Source organism: Lissotriton helveticus, chromosome 1_1 (assembly GCF_964261635.1).
Source record: "Lissotriton helveticus chromosome 1_1, aLisHel1.1, whole genome shotgun sequence".
Lineage (NCBI taxonomy): Eukaryota > Metazoa > Chordata > Amphibia > Caudata > Salamandridae > Lissotriton > Lissotriton helveticus.
Genome location: NC_136057.1, coordinates 153,297,406 through 153,322,795, shown reverse-complemented (window position 1 = coordinate 153,322,795; position 25,390 = coordinate 153,297,406). Strand labels below are relative to the sequence as shown.

General features: G+C 50.6%; 1 protein-coding gene across 1 annotated transcript in view; it reads right to left on the bottom strand.

Annotated features, from left to right (window-relative positions):
• Nucleotides 1-5,404: 5,404 nt before the first annotated feature.
• LOC144776450 (calcium-binding protein 2-like) overlaps nt 5,405-25,390 on the bottom strand; it is a 78,748-nt gene continuing 58,762 nt past the window's right edge. The window contains exons 5-6 of the mRNA XM_078659270.1: nt 17,755-17,902; nt 5,405-9,373 (exon numbers count right to left, since the gene is read on the bottom strand). Of these exons, the coding sequence (XP_078515396.1) occupies nt 9,345-9,373; nt 17,755-17,902 (177 nt within the window). The 3' untranslated portion in view covers nt 5,405-9,344. The remainder of the gene's footprint in view (nt 9,374-17,754; nt 17,903-25,390) is intronic.

Here is a 25,390-nt window from a genome sequence, read left to right as displayed (position 1 = left end):
CCGAGAAACGAAGAGAAGTGCGGAGAAGGGAGGAGAGAGGGCGAAGGAGGAGGAAGGGAATAGGAAGGGTGTCCAAAGGGTGCGTGAGGGGAGAGAGACAAGGCTGTGAGGGTGCTTTACAATAAATACAGTGAGAGGGTTTTTTACCGTGCTCCGTGCCTAAAGAAGAGAGACTTTACACTATGTACACTGAGCGCCTAGAGTGCTCAGAAAGAGGTACTAGGTACTCACGCGGTCCGCCGTAGCCCTCCAGTGGACTACGGCCGCTGTTCAGCCACCTCCTCAGGGACTCCACCAATCTTCCGACCATACGTCTTCTTCGGTTTTCGCTTCTCCGCCGTCCTCTCCGTCTGCCTGAGAATCCTGCCACGATGCTCCGACGGCGTCCTGGTCGAGGGGTGTGCTTTTCACTGGTGATGTCGCTGTTGTAGGGGCGGGACTTCCGGGGTCGACCTCGACTGCTTCCTGCTGGCGGCGGCCGGTGATTGGTTCCTGTAAGGGAAAGAGGGGCGGGATACTTCGGGTCACCGGTACCGCTCTGACATCGTTGTGAGACACGGGGATTTGACAGCGAGGGCTGGTGTTTGGCCCCCTGGTTACCGGTGAGTCACGAGGGTTTTGTAGTCCTGGCGGGGGTAGAAGCGGGACCGGATCACAGGCACTTACTAGATGTGGAGCGAAGCGACCGGGGTGTCGGCGATCACCACATGCATCTCTTGGTTACACCGCTGTCCACACCGCCTCCGTGCGCCTTCCCTCATGTGTTCGGCTCCTCGGTTTTGGTTAGAGCGCCATTTTGGCGGTTCCTCATCCGCCCTGTTGTGCTGCCCAAATCTTCTGCGAACTGCTACTGGCGGCCGTTCTTAATTGATCCTTGTGTTACCCTACTACCTTTTGTCATTGTGTATATTACAATGCTTATTCATATAGTGTTTTAGGCCACCACATTGTCAACTCAAAGGTCCGGGTGGCAACAGATGGCAGATAGGGATAAGGCGAGAGAACAAGCATTGGCAAAGCCAATAAGCCCGGCTTTAAAGGAATGTTGCATGGTAATGTGAGGTATTATAAGTAAATAGCATGGGGATATATGAGTATTTGTGCGCAAGCAATGAACTGTAGAATAATAATGGTGTTGGTTAAAATGTCAGGTGACAGTTGCACTGTCAAGCCAGACCTAAAAATCCATGAAGGTTAATGCCTGCACTCCTGCAGTCAGTGCTGCTGCCAGAGAAAACCACTATACATTAGCTACTTATCTAAGACACGTTTATACCTTTCCAATGTCATGTGTGTGCCCCTGAAAGCTCAAGCTCAGGCAGCTGGCTAAATGAACAAAATGATCACAGCTGTGTGGAGGGCAAGCACTTGTTTCGTGGAAACACTTAACTTTTGTCTTTGGTGTCTGACCGAAAGGTAGAAAGAGGAAGCACAAGAGGTGTTGTGTAGGGTAGAGCAGGAGTGAAGAGGTGAGGGGAAGAGAAGGTAGAAGACGGGGAAGGGAGAGCGTGAGGGGACAGTGAGAGGACAAGATGGAGGCAAACACTGATGAAGACACACAGGCATCCCGCCGAGATGCCCCTCTGGAGTCAGAAGTCTACACTCTTGCCACCAAGTAAGAGCCCATTGGCCGAGACGTCAATGTTAGATCTTTAATGACAATAAGTCCATGACAGCGTTGTTAATTCAAAGTTACATGTCGCCACAGTTTCAAGACATGGCCCCTTCCACAGCAAAGGAAACCAATACAATTGTTTGTACCTCTATAGTTGTTTATGACATAGCCACAATATAAGCATATTTCCTTTTAATTTAAAAACTGGTCATAATTAAAAGCCAATACACTTTTCATGTTTGTACCTAGCGCTTCTTGGTCTGCATTTCACCAGTGGTATCATGAAAGCGCTTTATATATTTCTTATCTTGCATTTATTACTGTTTCACACTTATTGACTATAACAAACGCTGGATCATAGAACCCACTACAGCCACTTAATGGCACATGCTGTGTAGGTCAAGTCATCCTCCACTCCGGGCCAGAAACAAACATGTCACGAACAGAGCAGAAGCACCCATGGTTTGCTCGTGTGCATGACAACGAGCCATGCAAGGTAACTGAGCCAAACCCTCACCTCTTGCACGTGACCTTACACAGAGACCTTTGACTCACAAAAAGTCAAGCATTGTTGGTAAATCGGTCATACCCAGGGCCACAGGAATTATGTGACGAGGTGCATCAAATTATGCGGCAGAGTTGAGGAAATTATGGGGCAAGAAAAGGCAAATTATGTGGAGTACTGTGGCAATTTTGTGTAACACTTAAATACAGTAATAGACAATCGAAAACTGACCAGTCAACTTTTGAAGAGGGTCTTCTCGCTGCGTTTTCAGTAACTTTCGATTCGTTCAAGCTAGAAACTATTTTTTGGGTAAAATCAGCAAATTATGCAGCAAATGATGGTGTATGTGGCAAATACATAATCATGCAAAAAAATACCACAGCCGCAGAATCACATAATTCCAGTAGCCCTGGTCATACCTTAGCCTTTGTATCCCACTACTTATGTTTCACATTGTTTGCTTTCAACACCTAGGGGTCCATTAGGATCCACTAAAGAACTACAAGTACCAGAGTCCCGAGGGGCGATCCGGAGGAGGGGCTAGCGGTGTGCGCTCCATTGATGACTAAACACAATATGGCTCCCTTGAGCTTTGGGCCGACGGGCTCTTGGACGACGCACCTGCGTGTCGGTTCTGGCATCGAGGCCTTTGACTGTTGTGTGGCGGCCTTCTCTTCCACCCCTAACGATCTTTCTCTACTGATGAGGGAAGTTATCCCAAAACCCGAGACATGTCTCGGGCGATATCCTAAAACCCGGGACATGTATCGGGTCTAGAGATTCATCAGTCCAACAAGTACCGACTTGCACCCACCTGGGTGATCCACTAAAGAACTACAAGTACCAGAGTCCCGAGGGGCGATCCGGAGGAGGGGCTAGCGGTGTGCGCTCCATTGATGACTAAACACAATATGGCTCCCTTGAGCTTTGGCCGACGGGCTCTGGGACGACGCACCTGCGTGCCGGTTCTGGCATCGAGGCCTTTGAGTGTTGTGTGGCGGCCTTCTCTTCCACCCCTAACGATCTTTCTCTACTGATGAGGGAAGTTATCCCGAAACCCGAGACATGTCTCGGGCGATATCCTAAAACCCGGGACATGTATCGGGTCTAGAGATTCATCAGTCCAACAAGTACCGACTTGCACCCACCTGGGTGATCCACTAAAGTACTACAAGTACCAGAGTCCCGAGGGGCGATCCGGAGGAGGGGCTAGCGGTGTGCGCTCCATTGATGACTAAACACAATATGGCTCTCTTGAGCTTTGGGCCGACGGGCTCTTGGACGACGCACCTGCGTGCCCGTTCTGGCATCGAGGCCTTTGACTGTTGTGTGGCGGCCTTCTCTTCCACCCATAATGATCTTTCTCTACTGATGAGGGAAGTTATCCCGAAACCCGAGACATGTCTCGGGCAATATCCTAAAACCCGGGACATGTATCGGGTCTAGAGATTCATCAGTCCAACAAGTACCGACTTGCACCCACCTGGGTGATCCACTAAAGAACTACAAGTACCAGAGTCCCGAGGGGGATCCGGAGGAGGGGCTAGCGGTGTGCGCTCCATTGATGACTAAACACAATATGGCTCCCTTGAGCTTTGGGCCGACGGGCTCTTGGACGACGCACCTGCGTGCCGGTTCTGGCATCGAGGCCTTTGACTGTTGTGTGGCGGCCTTCTCTTCCACCGCTAACGATCTTTCTCTACTGATGAGGGAAGTTATCCCGAAACCCGAGACATGTCTCGGGCGATATCCTAAAACCCGGGACATGTATCGGGTCTAGAGATTCATCAGTCCAACAAGTACCGACTTGCACCCACCTGGGTGATCCACTAAAGAACTACAAGTACCAGAGTCCCGAGGGGCGATCCGGAGGAGGGGCTAGTGGTGTGCGCTCCATTGATGACTAAACACAATATGGCTCCCTTGAGCTTTGGGCCGACGGGCTCTTGGACGACGCACCTGCGTACCGGTTCTGGCATCGAGGCCTTTGACTGTTGTGTGGCGGTTTTCTCTTCCACCCCTAACGATCTTTCTCTACTGATGAGGGAAGTTATCCCGAAACCCGAGACATGTCTCGGGCGATATCCTAAAAACCGGGACATGTATCGGGTCTAGAGATTCATCAGTCCAACAAGTACCGACTTGCACCCACCTGGGTGATCCACTAAAGAACTACAAGTACCAGAGTCCCGAGGGGCGATCCGGAGGAGGGGCTACCGGTGTGCGCTCCATTGATGACTAAACACAATATGGCTCCCTTGAGCTTTGGGCCGACGGGCTCTTGGACGACGCACCTGCGTGCCGGTTCTGGCATCGAGGCCTTTGACTATTGTGTGGCGGCCTTCTCTTCCACCCCTAACGATCTTTCTCTACTGATGAGGGAAGTTATCCCGAAACCCGAGACATGTTTCGGGCGATATCCTAAAACCCGGGACATGTATCGGGTCTAGAGATTCATCAGTCCAACAAGTACCGACTTGCACCCACCTGGGTGATCCACTAAAGAACTACAAGTACCAGAGTCCCGAGGGGCGATCCGAAGGAGGGGCTAGCGGTGTGCGCTCCATTGATGACTAAACACAATATGGCTCCCTTGAGCTTTGGGCCGACGGGCTCTTGGACGACGCACCTGCGTGCCGGTTCTGGCATCGAGGCCTTTGACTGTTGTGTGGCGGCCTTCTCTTCCACCCCTAACGATCTTTCTCTACTGATGAGGGAAGTTATCCCGAAACCCGAGACATGTCTCGGGCGATATCCTAAAACCCGGGACATGTATCGGGTCTAGAGATTCATCAGTCCATCAAGTACCGACTTGCACCCACCTGCGTGATCCACTAAAGAACTACAAGTACCAGAGTCCCGAGGGGCGATCCGGAGGAGGGGCTAGCGGTGTGCGCTCCATTGATGACTAAACGTTTATACCATTCCAATGTCATGTGTGTGCCCCTGAAAGCTCAAGCTCAGGCAGCTGGCTAAATGAACAAAATGATCACAGCTGTGTGGAGGGCAAGCACTTGTTTTGTGGAAACACTTAACTTTTGTCTTTGGTGTCTGACCGAAAGGTAGAAAGAGGAAGCACAAGAGGTGTTGTGTAGGGTGGAGCAGGAGTGAAGAGGTGAGGGGAAGAGAAGGTAGAAGACGGGGAAGGGAGAGCGCGAGGGGACAGTGAGAGGACAAGATGGAGACAAACACTGATGAAGACACACAGGCATCCCACCGAGATTCCCCTCTGGAGTCAGAAGTCTACACTCTTGCCACCAAGAAATAGCCCATTGGCCGAGACGTCAATGTTAGATCTTTAATGACAATAAGTCCATGACAGCGTTGTTAATACAAAGTTACATGTCGCCACAGTTTCAAGACATGGCCCCTTCCACAGCAAAGGAAACCAATACAATTGTTTGTACCTCTATAGTTGTTTATGACATAGCCACAATATAAGCATATTTCCTTTTAATTTAACAACTGGTCATAATTAAAAGCCAATACACTTTTCATGTTTGTACCTAGCGCTTCTTGGTCTGCATTTCACCAGTGGTATCATGAAAGCGCTTTATATATTTCTTATCTTGCATTTATTACTGTTTCACACTTATTGACTATAACAAACGCTGGATCATAGAACCCACTACAGCCACTTAATGGCACATGCTGTGTAGGTCAAGTCACAACCTCCACTCCGGGACAGAAACAAACATGTCACGAACAGAGCAGAAGCACCCATGGTTTGCTCGTGTGCATGACAACGAGCCATGCAAGGTAACTGAGCCAAACCCTCACCTCTTGCACGTGACCTTACACAGAGACCTTTGACTCACAAAAAGTCAAGCATTGTTGGTAAATCGGTCATACCCAGGGCCACAGGAATTATGTGACGAGGTGCATCAAATTATGCGGCAGAGTTGAGGAAATTATGGGGCAAGAAAAGGCAAATTATGTGGAGTACTGTGACAATTTTGTGTAACACTTAAATACAGTAATAGACAATAGAAAACTGATCAGTCAACTTTTGAAGAGGGTCTTTCCGCTGCGTTTTCAGTAACTTTCGATTTGTTCAAGCTAGAAACTATTTTTTGGGTAAAATCTGCAAATTATGCAGCAAATGATGGTGTATGTGGCAAATACATTATCATGCAAAAAAATACCACAGCCGCAGAATCACATAATTCCAGTAGCCCTGGTCATACCTTAGCCTTTGTATCCCACTACTTATGTTTCACATTGTTTGCTTTCAACACCTAGGGGTCCATTAGGATCCACTAAAGAACTACAGGTACCAGAGTCCCGAGGGGCGATCCGGAGGAGGGGCTAGCGGTGTGCGCTCCATTGATGACTAAACACAATATGGCTCCCTTGAGCTTTGGGCCGACGGGCTCTTGGACGACGCACCTGCGTGCCGGTTCTGGCATCGAGGCCTTTGACTGTTGTGTGGCGGCCTTCTCTTCCACCCCTAACGATCTTTCTCTACTGATGAGGGAAGTTATCCCGAAACCCGAGACATGTCTCGGGCGATATCCTAAAACCCGGGACATGTATCGGGTCTAGAGATTCATCAGTCCAACAAGTACCGACTTGCACCCGCCTGGGTGATCCACTAAAGAACTACAAGTACCAGAGTCCCGAGGAGCGATCCGGAGGAGGGGCTAGCGGTGTGCGCTCCATTGATAACTAAACGTTTATACCAACCCAATGTCATGTGTGTGCCCCTGAAAGTGCAAGCTCAGGCAGCTGGCTAAATGAACAAAATGATCACAGCTGTGTGGAGGGCAAGCACTTGTTTCGTGGAAACACTTAACTTTTGTCTTTGGTGTCTGACCGAAAGGTAGAAAGAGGAAGCACAAGAGGTGTTGTGTAGGGTGGAGCAGGAGTGAAGAGGTGAGGGGAAGAGAAGGTAGAAGACGGGGAAGGGAGAGCGCGAGGGGACAGTGAGAGGACAAGATGGAGGCAAACACTGATGAAGACACACAGGCATCCCGCCGAGATGCCCCTCTGGAGTCAGAAGTCTACACTCTTGCCACCAAGTAAGAGCCCATTGGCCGAGACGTCAATGTTAGATCTTTAATGACAATAAGTCCATGACAGCGTTGTTAATACAAAGTTACATGTCGCCACAGTTTCAAGACATGGCCCCTTCCACAGCAAAGGAAACCAATACAATTGTTTGTACCTCTATAGTTGTTTATGACATAGCCACAATATAAGCATATTTCCTTTTAATTTAAAAACTGGTCATAATTAAAAGCCAATACACTTTTCATGTTTGTACCTAGCGTTTCTTGGTCTGCATTTCACCAGTGGTATCATGAAAGCGCTTTATATATTTCTTATCTTGCATTTGTTACTGTTTCACACTTATTGACTACAACAAACGCTGGATCATAGAACCCACTACAGCCACTTAATGGCACATGCTGTGTAGGTCAAGTCACAACCTCCACTCCGGGACAGAAACAAACATGTCACGAACAGAGCAGAAGCACCCATGGTTTGCTCGTGTGCATGACAACGAGCCATGCAAGGTAACTGAGCCAAACCCTCACCTCTTGCACGTGACCTTACACAGAGACCTTTGACTCACAAAAAGTCAAGCATTGTTGGTAAATCGGTCATACCCAGGGCCACAGGAATTATGTGACGAGGTGCATCAAATTATGCGGCAGAGTTGAGGAAATTATGGGGCAAGAAAAGGCAAATTATGTGGAGTACTGTGGCAATTTTGTGTAACACTTAAATACAGTAATAGACAATCGAAAACTGACCAGTCAACTTTTGAAGAGGGTCTTCTCGCTGCGTTTTCAGTAACTTTCAATTCGTTCAAGCTAGAAACTATTTTTTGGGTAAAATCTGCAAATTATGCAGCAAATGATGGTGTATGTGGCAAATACATAATCATGCAAAAAAATACCACAGCCGCAGAACCACATAATTCCAGTAGCCCTGGTCATACCTTAGCCTTTGCATCCCACTACTTATGTTTCACATTGTTTGCTTTCAACACCTAGGGGTCCATTAGGATGGTGGGCGGATCGCCCTCGCCAGGCTGGCGGTAGCCACCGCTGGCCGTATTATCATGGCTGGGGGGGTCCGCGGCAGACGGAAACACCGTCCGCTGCTTTTCCCCTCCGGTGGTTCTATATGGTGGCGGTGTCTATCAGACACCACCAGCCATATTACAATGGGCATTTTCCAATGCCTTTCCGTGGCGGCATTGCATGCGGAGGCTACCTGCGGGGGCCCGTTGCGGGCCCTCAGGGACTCCGGGGGGATGGGGGGTGCACATGGGGGGTACCTATGGTACCTCCCTGCATTTCACAGAACAACGTGGCAGGCACCGTGCGGTGCCTGTCACGTTGTGATTTGAAATACACAACATGTATTTTTACCATTGTGGCGGGCGGTGCTTTCAGCGCCGCAATGGTAAAAATACAGGATGCGCCTGCCACTGTGGCGGGCACATTCTAATTTCCCCCACAGGACCCCCGCCCTTATGGGGGGCGGTCCCTGTCCATGATGGGATGGCGGGCGGACTAAGTCCTCCCGTCATCCTAATGGGCCCCCTTGTGTCAGTGCCTGTGACTCATACACCAGCACACACGCAACCATTTTGACAGTGCCCAAGACCTAGTGTCATTTACTTTCATGAAAGCTGTTGTGGGACAGCAAGAGACCTCTGGGTCCTGGTGACACTGCACATGCTGCACCAATGATAGCTAGGCCTCGGATAGTCAGACTGTCTTCTAATGGTCGGGGGTGCTGGGGGGAATTAAAGCGAGCAGTAAAAGGGCAGAGGCGTAGCAACTACTGACGCAGTAGGTGCAGTTGCACCGGGCCCATTGAGCTCTGATTATTGCTGTATTTTACTATCCCAACAGCAGTCAAAAGTCCATTTCCCTTGCTTGCACTAGGGCCCACGGCATCCTTGCTACGTTTCTGGAAAAGGGAAGGGAAATGTAATGCACATTTCACATCTGGCTGACATCTGCATTTCGCCTTTCTCCATTGTTTGGTCCATGGTAGTGGTATTTGGAGGTGATCGATCAATATTCCAGGTAGCTGTTCTGCTCCATCACTCGGATGTGATGTCCCTGGCGGACATGTTCGGCCTCAGTGCTGAGAAGTCCATCACAGGTACCACAGGCTCCATCTCACAAGCCATTCTGGGCCACCAGGGAGGGACTGAGAAGAGCCGGGGTGACAGGAGCAGATCCCGGGGCCCAGTCGGTGTCATCTGGAGGAGAGCATCATGACAAACTCTAGGAAAGAGGAGAGAACAGGTGAAAAGGAGAAATGAAGGCACTATACAGCTTCATTAGAAAGCGGTGCAGAAAGCTCTTATTCGGAAGGCAATGCTGAGGCAAGCCTGCCCTGTTTATTCATGGCGGCTAAACCCACTAGGTGGCACCAGACCCTGTGGCTGGCATGTGTTTTCTTCCCACTGAGCACATTTTTAGGTCGAAGCCTAGCAGACAGCGCAGCTGTTGGTTGTAAAGACATTTTGGGGACATGCTGAAAGCTGACCTAGGAATGCCATCCTCCCACTGCTTACCATCGGCTCTGTGTTCTGTAACTCACATTTGCTTGCGTTCTATTCACTCGCTCTATTTCCTTCAGGCCTCCCACCATCTTTGTCCTCCCGTGGAGCATAGCCTCTTTACCATCCTTTTGACAGGCTGAATTGTATCCTCCCACTGCTCCCTTTTTAAGGCACTGTTTTCCTTTCAATTATGCACTTCACAAGAGGGTATGTCTTTTCCAGTTCTCTCAGTCCTGGCTGCTTCTTCAATGAAACCCCTGCCTCCATTGCTCCAGACTCCAAACCATTCATAAATGTAGAGGTACTTGTATAGCGCACAACTACCCGGACGCATCTCGGCGCTTGTAAGAATACCACTGAGGAACCCTTCCTGACCTTTTCCTGTGAAGTGCCCACTCCTGGGCACCCCCAAGGTGAAGCCAGGCATCCTAGCGTTGTTGGGGCAGTGGTGGAGATTAAGCAAGCTATTGCCCAGAGTTGCAGAGTGGGACTCATGATTGGAATAGGCACCGAGGCGAGAATTATCAAGTCCGAGGAAATTGAGCCCAAGACCCGCCGAGGCGGGAATTGAACCCTGGTCCGGGCCAGACCTCTGCATCAGGGTCTGCCGCTCTAACCATTGAGCCACACTTCTCCACACACATTCATCAACTGGTTGTTCCAGGGAAGTTGATTAAACTCAATCAAAACAAGGCATTTGTATTCTTTGGTCTCGGTGTTAAAACTAGAAAAAATATGAAACTTAAGATGTTGCCAATGCTCTGTTTGTGACTTAACGCATCTCTAAAATAGCTCTCACTACTTTACAGGACAGCGGGCTCATGAAACCCACCTTCTTTCCAGCAGCAAACACCCCCTTTGTGCGTTCTCAAACCGCATGTTGTATAATAATCCTGTATCAGAATGTAAAGCATTTGAAACTTTAGAAATAACTCTAGATTTAATAATTCCAGATTTGTAAAGTGTGACTTATCACCCCTAAGGGTACCCAGGCGCGGGGGGCTATCGGGGAGATTAAGTGAGCCATTGCCCAGAGCCACATGGTGCTGAGCTGAGCTGCCGCCGGCACCGGGGATTGAACCGTGAGCCCCGCAATCCAGAGCCAGTCGCTCTGGCCTCTGCGCCACACCTCTCTGCAAAGCCTAGCCAGCAACACAGAGGGAACAGTGCCCTCTGCTTTAGCTTCTCTGTTTACAGTCAGGAGTTTACAGGTCTCACTCCTTGCTTGCAGCAGCTTGGAGTTCACTCCCATCCACCCCCCTGCAGGCCTCAGAGGTGCAAATATGGAAACAATAAAACTGCCATGAAAAGCACCGAAGCCAGGCACAAGGGCCACCGGGGCCACTTACATCAGTAGGGGTGATCAGCACTGTGTGCAGCATGGTTCCAGCACAGGCACTATGCAGCGAGCTTTTATACTGTGTCGTTCATATCTGGTGCACCCAATAAACACAAATGAAGCATAGGCTGGCATAACGTGCACCAGTGCACCTGTGCACAAAGGGCTGGCGACCGATGCATGTTTGGATAAGAGGCGCGTGCGTTCAGGTAGAGAGACCTGGTGATTTACACCCACGTCCAGCTGAACAGGAGCTCCCTCCTCGTGCACACCCCATCTGCAGCTTTAGTAATATAAAGAAGATGCTTACACAAGCAGACACCTGGTTCAGGGGCGTGCTCACCTCAAAACAAACGAGGCCCACTGTTCCTTGGATTTTAGCCAATAACAAAACACACACTGGGATTGCAGCCCGCCTGCTGAGGCTGCAGCCCCACCTGATAAAATTGCAGCCCCACCTGCTGAGACTGCAGGGCCACCTGCTGAGATTGTAGCCCCACCTGCTGAGACTACAGTCCCACCTGCTGAGGTCGCAGTCCCATCTGCTGTGGTTGCATCCCCACCTGCTAAGGTTGCAACCCCATCTGCTGAGATTGCAGTCCCACTTGCTGAGTCTGCAGCCCACCTGCTGAGACTGCAGCCCCACATGCTGAGACTGCAGCCCCACCTGCTGAGACTGTAGCCCCACCTGCTGAGGCTGCAGACCCACCTGCTGAGGTTGCAGCCCCAGCCCCACCTGCTGAGACTGCAGCCCCACATGCTGAGACTGCAGCCCCACCTGCTAAGACTACAGCCGCACCTGCTGAAGTTGCAGCCCCACCTGCTGAGGTTGCAACCCCATCTGCTGAGATTGCAGTCCGACCTGCTGAGTCTGCAGCCCCACATGCTGAGACTGCAGCCCCACATGCTGAGACTGCAGCCCCACATGCTGAGACTGCAGCCCCACATGCTGAGACTGTAGTCCCACCTGCTGAGGCTGCAGACCCACCTGCGGAGGTTGCAGCCCCAGCCCCTATGCTGAGACTGCAGCCCCACATGCTGAGACTTCAGCCCCACCTGCTAAGACTACAGCCCCACCTGCTGTGACTGCAGCCCCACCTCCTGAGATTGCAGGTCCACCTGCTGAGACTGTAGCCCCACCTGCTGAGACTGTAGCCCCACATGCTGAGACTACAGCCCCACCTGCTGAGGTTGCAGCCCCACCTGCTGAGGTTGCAACCCCATCTGCTGAGATTGCAGTCCCACCTGCTGAGTCTGCAGCCCCACCTGCTGAGTCTGCAGCCCCACCTGCTGAGGTTGCATCCCCACCTGCTAAGGTTGCAACCCCATCTGCTGAGATTGCAGTCCCACTTGCTGAGTCTGCAGCCCACCTGCTGAGACTGCAGCCCCACATGCTGAGACTGCAGCCCCACCTGCTGAGACTGTAGCCCCACCTGCTGAGGCTGCAGACCCACCTGCTGAGGTTGCAGCCCCAGCCCCACCTGCTGAGATTGCAGCCCCACATCCTGAGACTGCAGCCCCACCTGCTAAGACTACAGCCCCACCTGCTGAGGTTTCAGCCCCACCTGCTGAGGTTGCAACCCCATCTGCTGAGATTGCAGTCCCACCTGCTGAGTCTGCAGCCCCACATGCTGAGACTGCAGCCACACATGCTGAGACTGCAGCCCCACCTGCTGAGACTGTAGCCCCACCTGCTGAGGCTGCAGACCCACCTGCGGAGGTTGCAGCCCCTGCCCCACCTGCTGAGATTGCAGCCCCACATGCTGAGACTGCAGCCCCACCTGCTAAGACTACAGCCCCACCTGCTGTGACTGCAGCCCCACCTGCTGAGATTGCAGGTCCACCTGCTGAGACTGTAGCCCCACCTGCTGAGACTGTAGCCCCACATGCTGAGACTACAGCCCCACCTACTGAGGTTGCAGTCCCACCTGCTGAGGTTGCAACCCCATCTGCTGAGGCTGCAGCCCCACCTGCTGAGGCTGCAGACCCACCTGCTGAGGTTGCAGCCCCAGCCCCACCTGCTGAGATTGCAGCCCCACATCCTGAGACTGCAGCCCCACCTGCTAAGACTACAGCCCCACCTGCTGAGGTTTCGGCCCCACCTGCTGAGGTTGCAACCCCATCTGCTGAGATTGCAGTCCCACCTGCTGAGTCTGCAGCCCCACATGCTGAGACTGCAGCCCCACATACTGAGACTGCAGCCACACATGCTGAGACTGCAGCCACACCTGCTGAGACTGTAGCCCCACCTGCTGAGGCTGCAGACCCACCTGCTGAGGTTGCAGCCCCAGCCCCACCTGCTGAGATTGCAGCCCCACATGCTGAGACTGCAGCCCCACCTGCTAAGACTACAGCCCCACCTGCTGAGGTTGCAGCCCCACCTGCTGAGGTTGCAACCCCATCTGCTGAGATTGCAGTCCCACCTGCTGAGTCTGCAGCCCTACATGCTGAGACTGCAGCCCCACATGCTGAGACTGCAGCCCCACCTGCTGAGACTGTAGCCCCACCTGCTGAGGCTGCAGACCCACCTGCTGAGGTTGCAGCCCCAGCCCCACCTGCTGAGATTGCAGCCCCACATGCTGAGACTGCAGCCCCACCTGCTAAGACTACAGCCCCACCTGCTGTGACTGCAGCCCCACCTGCTGAGATTGCAGGTCCACCTGCTGAGACTGCAGCCCCACCTGCAGAGACTACAGCCCCACCTGCTGAGACTGCAGCCCCACATGCTTAGACTGCAGCCCCACCTGCTGAGACTGCAGCCCCACCTGCTGAGACTGCAGCCCCACCTGCTGAGACTGCAGCCCCACCTGCTGATATTGCAGCCCCACATGCTGAGACTGCAGCCCAACATGCTGAGACTGCAGCCCCACATGCTGAGACTGCAGCCCCACCTGCTGAGACTGCAGCCCCACCTGCTGAGTCTGCAGCCCCACCTGCAGAGACTACAGCCCCACCTGCTGAGGCTGCAGCCCCACATGCTGAGACTGCAGCCCCACCTGCTGAGACTGCAGGTCCACCTGCTGAGACTGCAGCCCCACCTGCTGAGGTTACAGTCTCAGCCCCACCTGCTGAGATTGCAGCCCCACATTCTGAGACTGCAGCCTCACCTGCTGAGGTTGCAACCCCACCTGCTGAGACTGCAGCCTCATTGACTCCTACGTTCATACATAAACACGTTTAAGACAGAACCCTGCAGTGGCTTTTTATTTTATTTTACTGATGGTGTTCCACCACATCGGGCAAGTGTTTTTATTTTTGCAGATGCACAACTACATCAGGAAAAAGCATAGGCAAATCCAAGAGGTCTGGTGATACCTTTTATAGAAAGACCTCTTGGCTTTCCCAATGCTGGTATAAAGTTATAAACAGGCTCCTGAAACATGTAGGGTTTGGGTTTGGCATGATGTTTGTGACCAAGACCTGGCTTGGGAGACACAGCACAGATTTCTTGAATGTACTCAGCAGATTACATGATCTGACTTGGGAGACACGCCACATATTTCTTACATGATATCTTTTGCAAGAACCATCCGCTTCAGACCTAGGCCATTAGGAAAGTATTGCTGAAGTAGCTGAATTTATTTTGTGCTGTTCCATAATATATACTGTTAGCTTTTCTAAAATGTCTGTTAGAATATGTCATAGATGCCCTTATTTGTCCCCCCAAGACAAAAAATAGACTATATTGGAAGTACTATAAATCCCCTAAACATACGGGGGCAGATTTACAACCCCCTTGCGCCTCTTTTACGCCACCGTTGCGTCACTTGTGTGACGCAGCGGTGGCGCAAAAGATGCGCCATGGTGCGGGGTATTTACAATGTGACGCATCTGGGAGATGCGTCACGTGGAAAAGCCCTTCGCCAGAAGGAGGCGTCCCTGAGCGGGGGGTCGTTCCGGCGCAGGAACGACTCCTAAAAGTGGCTGAGTGAAATCTACAAGATTTAACTCAGTCACTTTGGGGCCCATGCTGCGTCAAAACCCTGCGCCTGCTTGGAGCAGGCGTAAGGATTGACGCAGCATTAAGAAGATGGGCCCCCCAGAGCATTGCTGGAGCTGCATCGCGCTTGCGACGCAAGTCCAGCAATTCGCCACTTTTACGACACAGATGCGTCACGCATCTGTGCCGTTTTTGCCCCATGGTGCGCCGCATTGTAAGTGGCTCATCCCTGCTGATATGCAGGGATGCGCCACTTATTGTAAATATGCCCCACGGTCTTTCAAGCATATTCAAGCCAGGAAAGTCAAATGTGCATTATGCAGCAACTCATCAATTTTCACAGCATCATCACCAGACCCACCTTCCAGCAGTTTGTTTATTACCTTTGAATAGGAACAAACGAAGAGGAGATCAAAATTTCAGACTGATTTAAGATTGAGCCTGTGGGCAGTCTGGTACTGCCATGTTGATTAGGCAAGTGCACCCACTTGCCAGTCCCAAACCTTCCCTTTTATACATATTAGTCACCCCTATGGCAGGCCCAAGGGGAGGGTGTATTGTAAGTATAAGGTAGGATATGCCCTGGTGTGTGTGGCATGTCCTAATAGTGAATTACAGCCATTATCGTTTTTCACTATTGCAAGGCTACCTGTTCCCCATAGGCCAGAATGGGCAGTTAGATTATTACATTTTATAATCCTAACTGACTCAGGGAACCAGGTAGAAATTCGAGTTTAGTATGCCTGAACTCAGAATGATAAAATATATCTTTTAGTGAAGTTGGTTTTAACATTCTTTTAGAAAGTAGGTATTTTTTTGCCTAACTATCCAAGCCTGCCTCTGCTAGGTTGTGTATTTCTTGTCTGGAGTTTGAGTGATAGGGGCTAGGGAATTCCAGGAGACAGGGTGAGTCAGCACAGAGCTGAATAGAGAGATCTGCATGCAGATGGGAGGGAGGAGTTGCACCTGGGACCTGAATAGGGCTGTGCCTTTCCTCCACAATGCTGGCTCCACCCCCTGTGGTTTGTCTGATGTCCCTGGCCTGCACTGTCAAAGGAAGAGAAGGAGTCCTGTAATCAAAGTGCTCCAGGACTGACCAGAACTGGTTTGGACTAGGCAAAGGCTTCTCTGCCTTCAGAGAACAAAGAGAAAAGTAGTATACATATTGGGACCCAGACCCAGCAACTTTAGATCACTTTTGGGAAACAAGAAGAAACCTTTGCTGAGGAGAGGAACCAGAGCGACTGAGGATAGTCTATCCCTAAGTTGAAGTGCAGCTTGGGGGATTGGCCTGCAGTGGTTGCCTGACTGCCAAAGAAAGGAGAGAGGAACTTTGTGTGTACTTTCATCAACTTTTGAAGGATCTCCAAGGACTTGAGAAAAGAGTTTGCCTCCTGCTGAAGTCTCAGGGACAACAGACTTCACTCACCAGCTCCCCAAGAGTTCTTTGGAAGTGCCTGCAGTTGTGTTGGACTTTCTGAGGAACTGTGTGTTGCAAGGAGCTGGAAGCACGACTCACGAGCAAGAAGCGGGACGCCGAACTGCCGCTGTTACTTCACAATGAGAAAGGGCCTCGCATCGCTGGAGAAGAGGATCGACGTAGCCACAGATGCCGCCGCATCCCCGGCAAGCATGTCGCAGGGCCTGTCGCAGCCCAGAAGAACCGTTGAGCCATTGTAGGGCCACCAAAGCACCTTGTATTGCTGGAGAAGAGGATCAACGTCTTATCAGATGCCACCGCATCACTGGGAAGCATGTCGCAGGGACTGTCGCAGCTCGCATCGTTGTTGAAGCACTGCGCATAACCGGAGAAGAGAATCGACGTTGCATCAGACGCTGCCGCATCACCAGGAAGCATGTCACAGGGCCTGTCGTGGCTCGCATAGTTGTCAAAGTGCCTTGCATTGTCGGAGAAGAGGTTTGATGTCGCATCGGACGCCGCCGCATCACCAAGAAGCGTGTCGCAGTCCACATCATGTCACATCAAAAGAAAGACACCATCTTTGTTTCATCGCACCGGATCGTCATTGTATCACGGCGTTGCGAGCCGCATCGCCTTGGAAGCGCAGTAAGAAATGAACGCATCACCATCCCCTACGCAGCAGTAGGGAACCGACGCATCACCTTCCCTGCAACACTTTCGTTGTATTGCGTTACGCATCCTAAGGTACATTGACTCAAAGTGTCGCTTTTGAACATCTAAAGAGAACTAAGCTAATTCTACCATTTTAAGTGCAGTATTGTGGATTTTTGTTGTTGGTGGTCTTGTGTTAAGTCTTTTATAAAGAATACTTATTTTTAATATACAACTGTGTGATGTCCATCTGTAGGGTTGTCACTGGGTTACTGTATGTGTTCACAAATGTTTACACACTGCCTCTGAGATATGCCTTTCTGCCCGTGCCAAGCTACCAAGTGGGTGAGCAGGAGTTATTTAAGGAGTGTATCCCCTTACCCTGACAAGACGCAAGGGTCCCTATTTCCCAAAGGTACCTACCTCTGCCAACTGGAGACCCCCAAATCTAACACCTACTGATTGGGTATTTGGAAGGGACGCCTACAAAGCACCCTTTCCAATACCAAATCGGTATGCATTCTCTGTTCCATTTCAGGAGTCAGAAAAACATTTTAATCTCCTAAAATAGAATTGGTAGATCTGAAAAAGTATTTTCACTGTCATAAATGCAGAATCAGAGCATTTGCGACCATAAAAATGCTCCGTACACCTGGTCCCATATTTTTACCTGGGATCCACAGAGAGCGAGTGTGTGCATCTTTGTTAATGTGGCTGCGCCTATTCACTGGGCGCTTATGCTCTCACCATCGAAGTCCACATGGCCATCTCCATTGAGGTCCACGTCCTGGATCATCTCTTCCACTTCATTCAGCTTGAGCTGCTCCCCAAGGAAGGCTTGCGTGGCACCCTGCAGCTCCAGCGTGCTGATCTCCCCGTCACCATTGATGTCGAACTGTGGGAAAAAGAGAGATCTGATTGCATGCTTAGATCCTGGTGTCGTCGAGTGGACGGTCTCCCTTCCTGATCCTTACCGTCGTTCACTCTCTCTCTCTCTCTCTCTTTCTCGCTCTCTCTCTCTCTCTCTCTCTCTCTCTCTCTCTCTCTCACACACACAATAATCTTCTCATTTACATCCCCTTCTCCATCATCTATTTCCCTCCCTTTCCCCCTCTACATTCTTAAGGATTGTCTAGAGTATGCCAGTGGGAATTAAATCCATGACAATTCTTTGAGATAATCCACATTAGATACATTTATGTACAATTAATCAAAATAAATAACTGGACAACATAGTTCCTTCTGTTCCTACTATACAAATAATAGGTATTACTATTGCCTAATTTTGTGATGCTGAATTTACGAACATTAGAAGGATGGAAGTCAGAATTGGCCATGCCAGAATTTGAATTCATGACTAGCAGTGCGGAGCAGGTGCTCCCACTCAGCATTTCACTCACCGAACCATCCTATCAGCATGTTCAACAATTTAACAATTAAACCTATTCTGTTAATCATTGATTGGTATGTAAACTAGCCTTCCTGGACCTACAATGGACACCCCTTGTTCGATCTCCCCTTTCATGAACCTCTTTTCCAGTTCTCCTCTACCAATCTCTTTAGCTGTCTGCTAGTTTCTCCCTATCTTTCTATCTCAGTCTGTATTTGTAGGACAATAGGTGTAGGAGAGTAGGGTCTGCTATCCTATGGTCACCCCAAATTTTTGCTTTTTGCTTCACTGGTTTTCGACTACTGAGGCTGTGGGCCTGCTGATCAGACCCCCAGCCTGCTGTTCTCTCACTAAATTAATGACACATGTGCTATAGGCACATACCAATTGGAAATGGACTCCTTGTCAGCCCCTGTAGAATGCACTATAGGTGCACAGGGCACAGGAGCCACTAAGGCCTACCAGGGGCTGCAGCATATCTTTTGCCACCCCTGGCTGGTTCTTAAATTGACACAACTGGCTGATCACTCAGCTGGGGTAAGGTGGTGTACACACCCCTTGCTTAGATATAGTATACCTATGTCTAAACCTATATCTGGACACATGTAAACCTGTGAGCCACTCCTATAGTCAGGCCTCACCAATCCTGGAGGCTGGGTGCATGGTTTTATGTGAGATGGAGCTCTAGCATGAGCTGAGCCTGTCTGCAGCCGTCGGGAACAAATCCCTAAGCTGTTTCAGGATAATGCCATACCATATACTATTAAGTGCCTTATAATCCTCGCGGTCATTTAGCAACTTTGGTTTGGCTTTATCAAAACATGTCGTGTAAGGTGTCATACGCTTTGGAATACCATCCCCTCGCCAGTTCTGGCGACGGGGATGGCATTCCACCCCTCTAGAGGGGTAAGACATGTTACTTCACTTTAATGCGGTTGATTTCTCCAAAGGCCTTAAGATCCACAAAATGGATGCCTCTGCCACAGACAAATGTCTGGACCCCTGGAGCTGACCGAAACTCAGTCAAGGGGGTCCTGGACAAAGGGTTTCCTGTCACAGGAGGGTGTCACCGCCCTCCAGACAGGAGATAGTGTATTGTAGCAGGGAGGTTTGAAAGAAACCAGACACTGCCTGGGGCGCACAAGGCTGCCCCTTGCATAATCCGGCCAAACCGGTTCTGGGGCACTCCAGCCCTCGTGCCAGGGCGGCCTGGATCAAAGGAAGGGGGTGTATCCACCCACTTCCTGGGTCCCACCCATAGGAGGGGACCTAGCAGGTAATCACGCCAACCAGATTTGAATAAGAGTGGGAGCAGTGCCAATGCACATCAGATTTCCTGGAAGAAACATTTGAAACGATATTCTGGACCCTTCGCCCTCCATCTCAACGTGGAAGCCCGAAGAATCTCCCTTGTGGTCAAGGAGTGACCACCCTGCAGCAGCAGGCACCATCCAGCCCTCGACGTCTACTTAGTTGCAGTTCCCGCCGGAACTCGAGCGACTGAGATCGACGAGATCAAGCCTGCCCAGCTTCTAACAGCCCGATCCACAGTCCCTGCAAAGCTGAGACCCGTGGAGGCGACCGGAAGCGTGGGGCACGCCATCTTGAAGTGACCACGAGACGCTGACCGTGCAGCCCACGAGTGACCCTCGAAGCTGTGCACCGGGGTTTGAGAAGCCCCCACCCTGAGCTACTCCTGAGCCGAAGTTCAGCCCTCCACACTCGACGAGTGCTGCGTGGGGCCCTTTGGCACGATTTGGCTCAACGCGTTGGCCCGGTCACTTGCCAGCTGGCTTGTGGTCCCTGTGCCGACGAACTACCTAAGAAGACTTGTGATTCTGGTTGCTCCAGATCCACACCAGCTCCCCTGAAAAGGAGCCCCGACTCTGACCTTCCTGGTCCGAGTGAGAAGCAATCTTCCGATCCTGCGTGGATTGCTCTTACCAAGGCTTGTTTGCTCCAAACCTGAAGCCGACTGCACCGACGGTGAGAGCCTGCGTGGGACAGATCGTGACCTGCTCCTGGACGTCGCAGATGCCCCAGAGCCCACGTGACAGCGGAGAGAAGCTCCTCGACGACCACCTGATTGCGCCCGACATTGCCTGGTTCCGTCCTGGTTCCACCCTGGTCACTGCTGAGTGACCCAGACTCTGTCCCCTCTGCTTTCAGGTACTCTACAACTTGAGTCCACCCTTGGACTCCACCGGACACTTCATCTTTAACCCGCCTGCAGCCCTTTCAGCTTCAAGCACCAAGAGCCTGCGTGTCAAAACCCGACGCCACTTCGACCCTGTGCACCCACTTCCTGTGGGTGAGGTAACTTTGCTCCGCCGGTGTTCCCACACTGGTGCACACCTCTAGGGTCTGTGTGTTAAGTTTTGTTCCTCTAGGTTCAGCGGAAGTGTCCTTAAACTTTAACTCTTTGACTTTTACGCACCATTGGTTAACATTGGTGCATGCGTGCGCTTTCCGCACATCTCCCGAATCCCGAGGGCCATTCCCGACTTCAGCATTGCTTGTCCTGACTGCTCCCAGCGATTCCCTAGGCCCTAGGCCTAACCACTGCTCGAGTGGCATCTCTTATACCACTTGTTTAGTATATGGTTTGAGTGGCCACCCGCCCTCATCCATAATTGTGCAACTTGTATGTTTAAACAGTGCTTTTTGATTTAACGCTTGTGCCCCTTTATTCATAAAGAATACTGGGGATTGTTTTTAGTAATAAACACATATATTTTTATAATATATACTTGTGTGGTGTCCTTTCATTTGGTATTACAGGATTGTATGTGGTAAAACAGCTCGCTTAACACGACCTCTTAAGTTAAGCCTTTAGGCTGCTTAGTCCATGCTACCCCTAGGATAGCTTGTCTAATAAGGTTGACTTACAACCAGACACCATAAGGGATTGTTTGGTCAGGTAGTAGGTGGTTCCAGAATTGGAAACATCCCCTACCAGGCCAACTTCTCACATTGGTGAGCAGCGGTGCGGATTTGAGCTTGCTGTTGTTTTACCATTGCAATCTTTATATCAAATTGAAAGATCACATCAAGTACCTCTAGGTACATATAAAATCAAAAGCTTAGCATATTAAGTTCTACTGAACTTAGTAGTTGTAGGTTGAAGGGAGTAGCACACCCCTGACTACAACTCACTAGCAAGGTCCAGTAGGAAAACACTTAGTGTAGGTAAGTGCACCACTTACACCTCACTAGTAACCATGTCTGACACAGGAAAGGCCTCAGGGTCTAGTCCTGTGACAGTTGACCCTACCCAGGCAACTTTTGGATATGACAAACTAACCCGCAGAGACTTGATTGCCTTGTGCAAAGCAAGAGGGTTAAAAAGGGGCAGAAGCCCCACCTGCCTAATCCTGGTAGAAATCCTAGAACAGGATGACTTAGAGAAGGCAAAAGCAGCTTCCCTAGACACAGGAACTGGAGGGAACCCCCCTGCAGTTGATCCCCCTGAAGAGGAGGATGATGATGACTTGGATGAGGACTCAGAGGTTGAGGACTTAGAAGTACAGGATCAGGGTAGCCAGGTTCCAGTTGGTAGGCTTAGCCAGGCCAACTTGGACCTACTGGGGAATGGAGAGGGCCAGCACCTCCCCAGAACCCAACATGTTATTCTCCCAGGCAACAGAAGAGTGAGATCCCCCTCAGGGGACTCTCATATTTCTAGTGCCTCCAGAGAATCACAGAGAGGCATGAATGCTTCTCAAAAGCTAGAGCATAGGGCCAGAATGAGGGCTGTCAAACTCCAGATAGAGAGGGAGGAGGTAGCCTTGGCTCAAGCTAGACTTGCCTTGGCAAGAGAGCAGAAATTAAGTGGCTTAGATGTCACTGGTGGCAGCAATTTTCCAAGAGAAAAAGACAGGGCCTATGATAATAGAAACCTGACCAAAATTGTGCCCCCCTTTAAAGAAGGGGATGACATCCACAAATGGATGACTACTCTTGAGAGAGCCTGCATGGTGCAGCAGGTTCCTGAGAATCAGTGGGCTGCAATTTTGTGGTACTCCTTTTCTGAGAAAGGGAGGGACAGGCTCCTCACAGTTAGACCTGAGGATGCCAAAAACTACTCTGTTTTGAAGAGTGCTCTCATTGAAGGGTATGGCCTAACCACTGAGCAATACAGGTTGTTGTTCAGAGACACCCAGAAAGCACAGACTCAAGACTGGACTGATTTTGTGGAGTGTGCCACTAAGGCTTTGGAGGGTTGGTTGCAGGGAAGTAAAGTTTCAGACTATACAGGATTGTACAATCTTATGATGAGAGAACAGATCCTTAATAACTGTACAAACCAGCTGTTGCATCAATACCTTATTGACTCTGATCTGACCTCTCCCCAAGAATTGGGAAAGAAGGCAGACAAATGGGTCAGAACAAGGATTAAGCAGAAACCCCAGAACCAAGGTGGTGACCAGAAGAAAACAGACCAGAAGGGTGGTAATCAGAATCAGAAAGATAAAGAAAAAGACCAGAAGTCTTCAGGCCCCCAAACTAATAGTAAGGAGGGTGGTTCCCAAAATGGTAACAAGAAGAAGAAGAACAAAGGTCCAAAGACACCTTGGTGTAATACCTGCAAATCAGTTTCACACTGGGGCAGTGAGTGCACCAAGGCAAATCCAGTTCCCACCACTACAGCTCCTAAAGCAACTGCAACCCCAAGTACAGTAAGCAGTGGTGGAACACAGTCCAAGGGTGTAGCTGGGTTGACCCTGGGTATTGAAGTAGGATCTGGCCTAGTCAGAATCCCTACACTGGCAGTTCTCCTGTATGATGTGGACATTGAGTTGCCCACTGCAGTAAGCCCCACTAACCTGGGCAAATACAGGCAGACTCCCTTAATAAATGAGAAACTGGCTCAAGCTTACAGGGACACATGTGCTAGTGTCACCATGGTGACCCCTGGCTTTGTGGACCCTGGACAGATTGTACTAGGAGAGAGCTACCTAGTAACCAATGCAAGCAACTCCACTACCTCCCATAGTGTGGCAGTTGTGAACTTCTCCTGGGGCGGGGTTGATGGCCTAAAGAAGGTTGTGGTGAGTGCAGACCTACCAGTAGACTGTCTGTTAGGCAATGACCTTGAAAGCTCAGCATGGTCAGAAGTGGAGTACAGGACTCATGCAGAAATGCTAGGGATTTCAGAGCATGTCCTTGCCATGACAAGGGCTCAGGCTAAGAAGTGCCTTCCTGAACCAGTGGTGGATCTTGAGACAATAGACCAGCCACAACCCAAGAGAAGGAGCAAGAGAGGAAAGGCCTCGCCTTCCACCTTGCCCCAGGTTGAGGATCAGGTTTCAGAGGAAACTGATTCTGCAGTCCAAGAGGAGACTGTCTCTGAGGAGCTTGAACCTGACCAGGTTGAGTTTCTGGGGACAGGGGGACCCTCAAGGGCAGACCTGAGGCAGGCTCAATTAGATTGCCCTTCCCTTGAACCCCTCAGACAGCAGGCTGCTGCTGAGGCTGCTGGGGATGCCCAAGGTACCCATACTGTGTATTGGGATGAGGGACTCCTTTACTCAGAGGCTAGAGCCCCCAAGCCTGGCATGACCAGGAGGTTGGTGATACCTCTGCAGTTTAGGGGATTCCTCCTTACCTTGGCCCATGATATTCCCCTTGCAGGACACTTAGGCCAGAACAAGACGTGGGACAGGCTTGTTCCACACTTTCACTGGCCTCACATGTCAGAGGATGTCAAGGAGTTTTGTCGCTCCTGTGTCACTTGCCAAGCCAGTGGTAAGTCAGGTGGCACAACAAAGGCCCCCCTGATACCACTACCTGTGGTGGGGGTCCCCTTTGAGAGAGTTGGAATTGATATTGTGGGTCCAATGGACCCCCAAACAGCATCTGGGAACAGATTCATACTGGTGGTAGTGGATCATGCCACCAGGTATCCAGAGGCTATTCCCCTAAGGACCACCACAGCACCTGTGGTGGCAAAAGCCCTCATTGCAGTTTTCTCAAGAGTGGGCTTTCCTAAGGAGGTACTATCAGATAGAGGGACGAATTTTATGTCCAGCTATCTAAAAGCAATGTGGAAGGAATGTGGAGTAAACTATAAGTTTACCACCCCATATCATCCACAATGCAATGGGCTTGTGGAGAGATTTAACAAGACCCTTAAAGGCATGATAAAAGGATTACCAGAGAAGCTCAGGCGGAAATGGGACATTCTTTTACCCTGCCTGCTCTTTGCTTACAGAGAGGTCCCACAGAAGGGGGTTGGCTACAGCCCTTTTGAACTTTTGTTTGGCCACCCTGTGAGAGGTCCATTGTGTTTGGTGAAGGAAGGATGGGAGTTACCTCTCAAAAAGCCCAAACTAGACATAGTGGACTATGTACTTGGTCTCCGCTCCAGGATGGCTGAGTACATGGAAAGAGCATCCAAAAACCTGGAGGCCAGCCAAGAATTGCAGAAAGCTTGGCATGACCAAAAGGCTGTGCTGGTAGAGTTCCAACCAGGACAGAAGGTGTGGGTACTGGAGCCAGTGGCTCCAGCAGCACTCCAAGACAAATGGAGTGGACCCTATCCTATTATTGAGAAGAAAGGGGAAGTCACCTACTTGGTAGACTTTGGAACACCCAGGAGCCCTCACAGGGTAATCCATGTGAACCGCTTGAAAGCATTTGTGGACAGGGAGGACATGAGCTTGCTCATGGCCACAGATGGGGAACAGGAGGAAGAGAGTGACCCTCTCCCAGACCTGCTTTCTCAGAACCCTGATGATGGTTCAGTTGATGGAGTAGCCTTGGCAGGCAGCCTCACTGACCAACAACAGAGGGACTGCAGACAAGTTTTGCAGGCTCACAGGCAAATGTTTTCACTCACACCCAGCCAAACTGACTGGTGTACCCATGTTGTGGACACTGGTGACAGTCTGCCTGTCAAGAATAAGATCTACAGGCAACCTGATCATGTCAGGGATTGCATCAAGGCTGAGGTGCAAAAGATGTTGGAGCTTGGAGTGATTGAGCCATCAG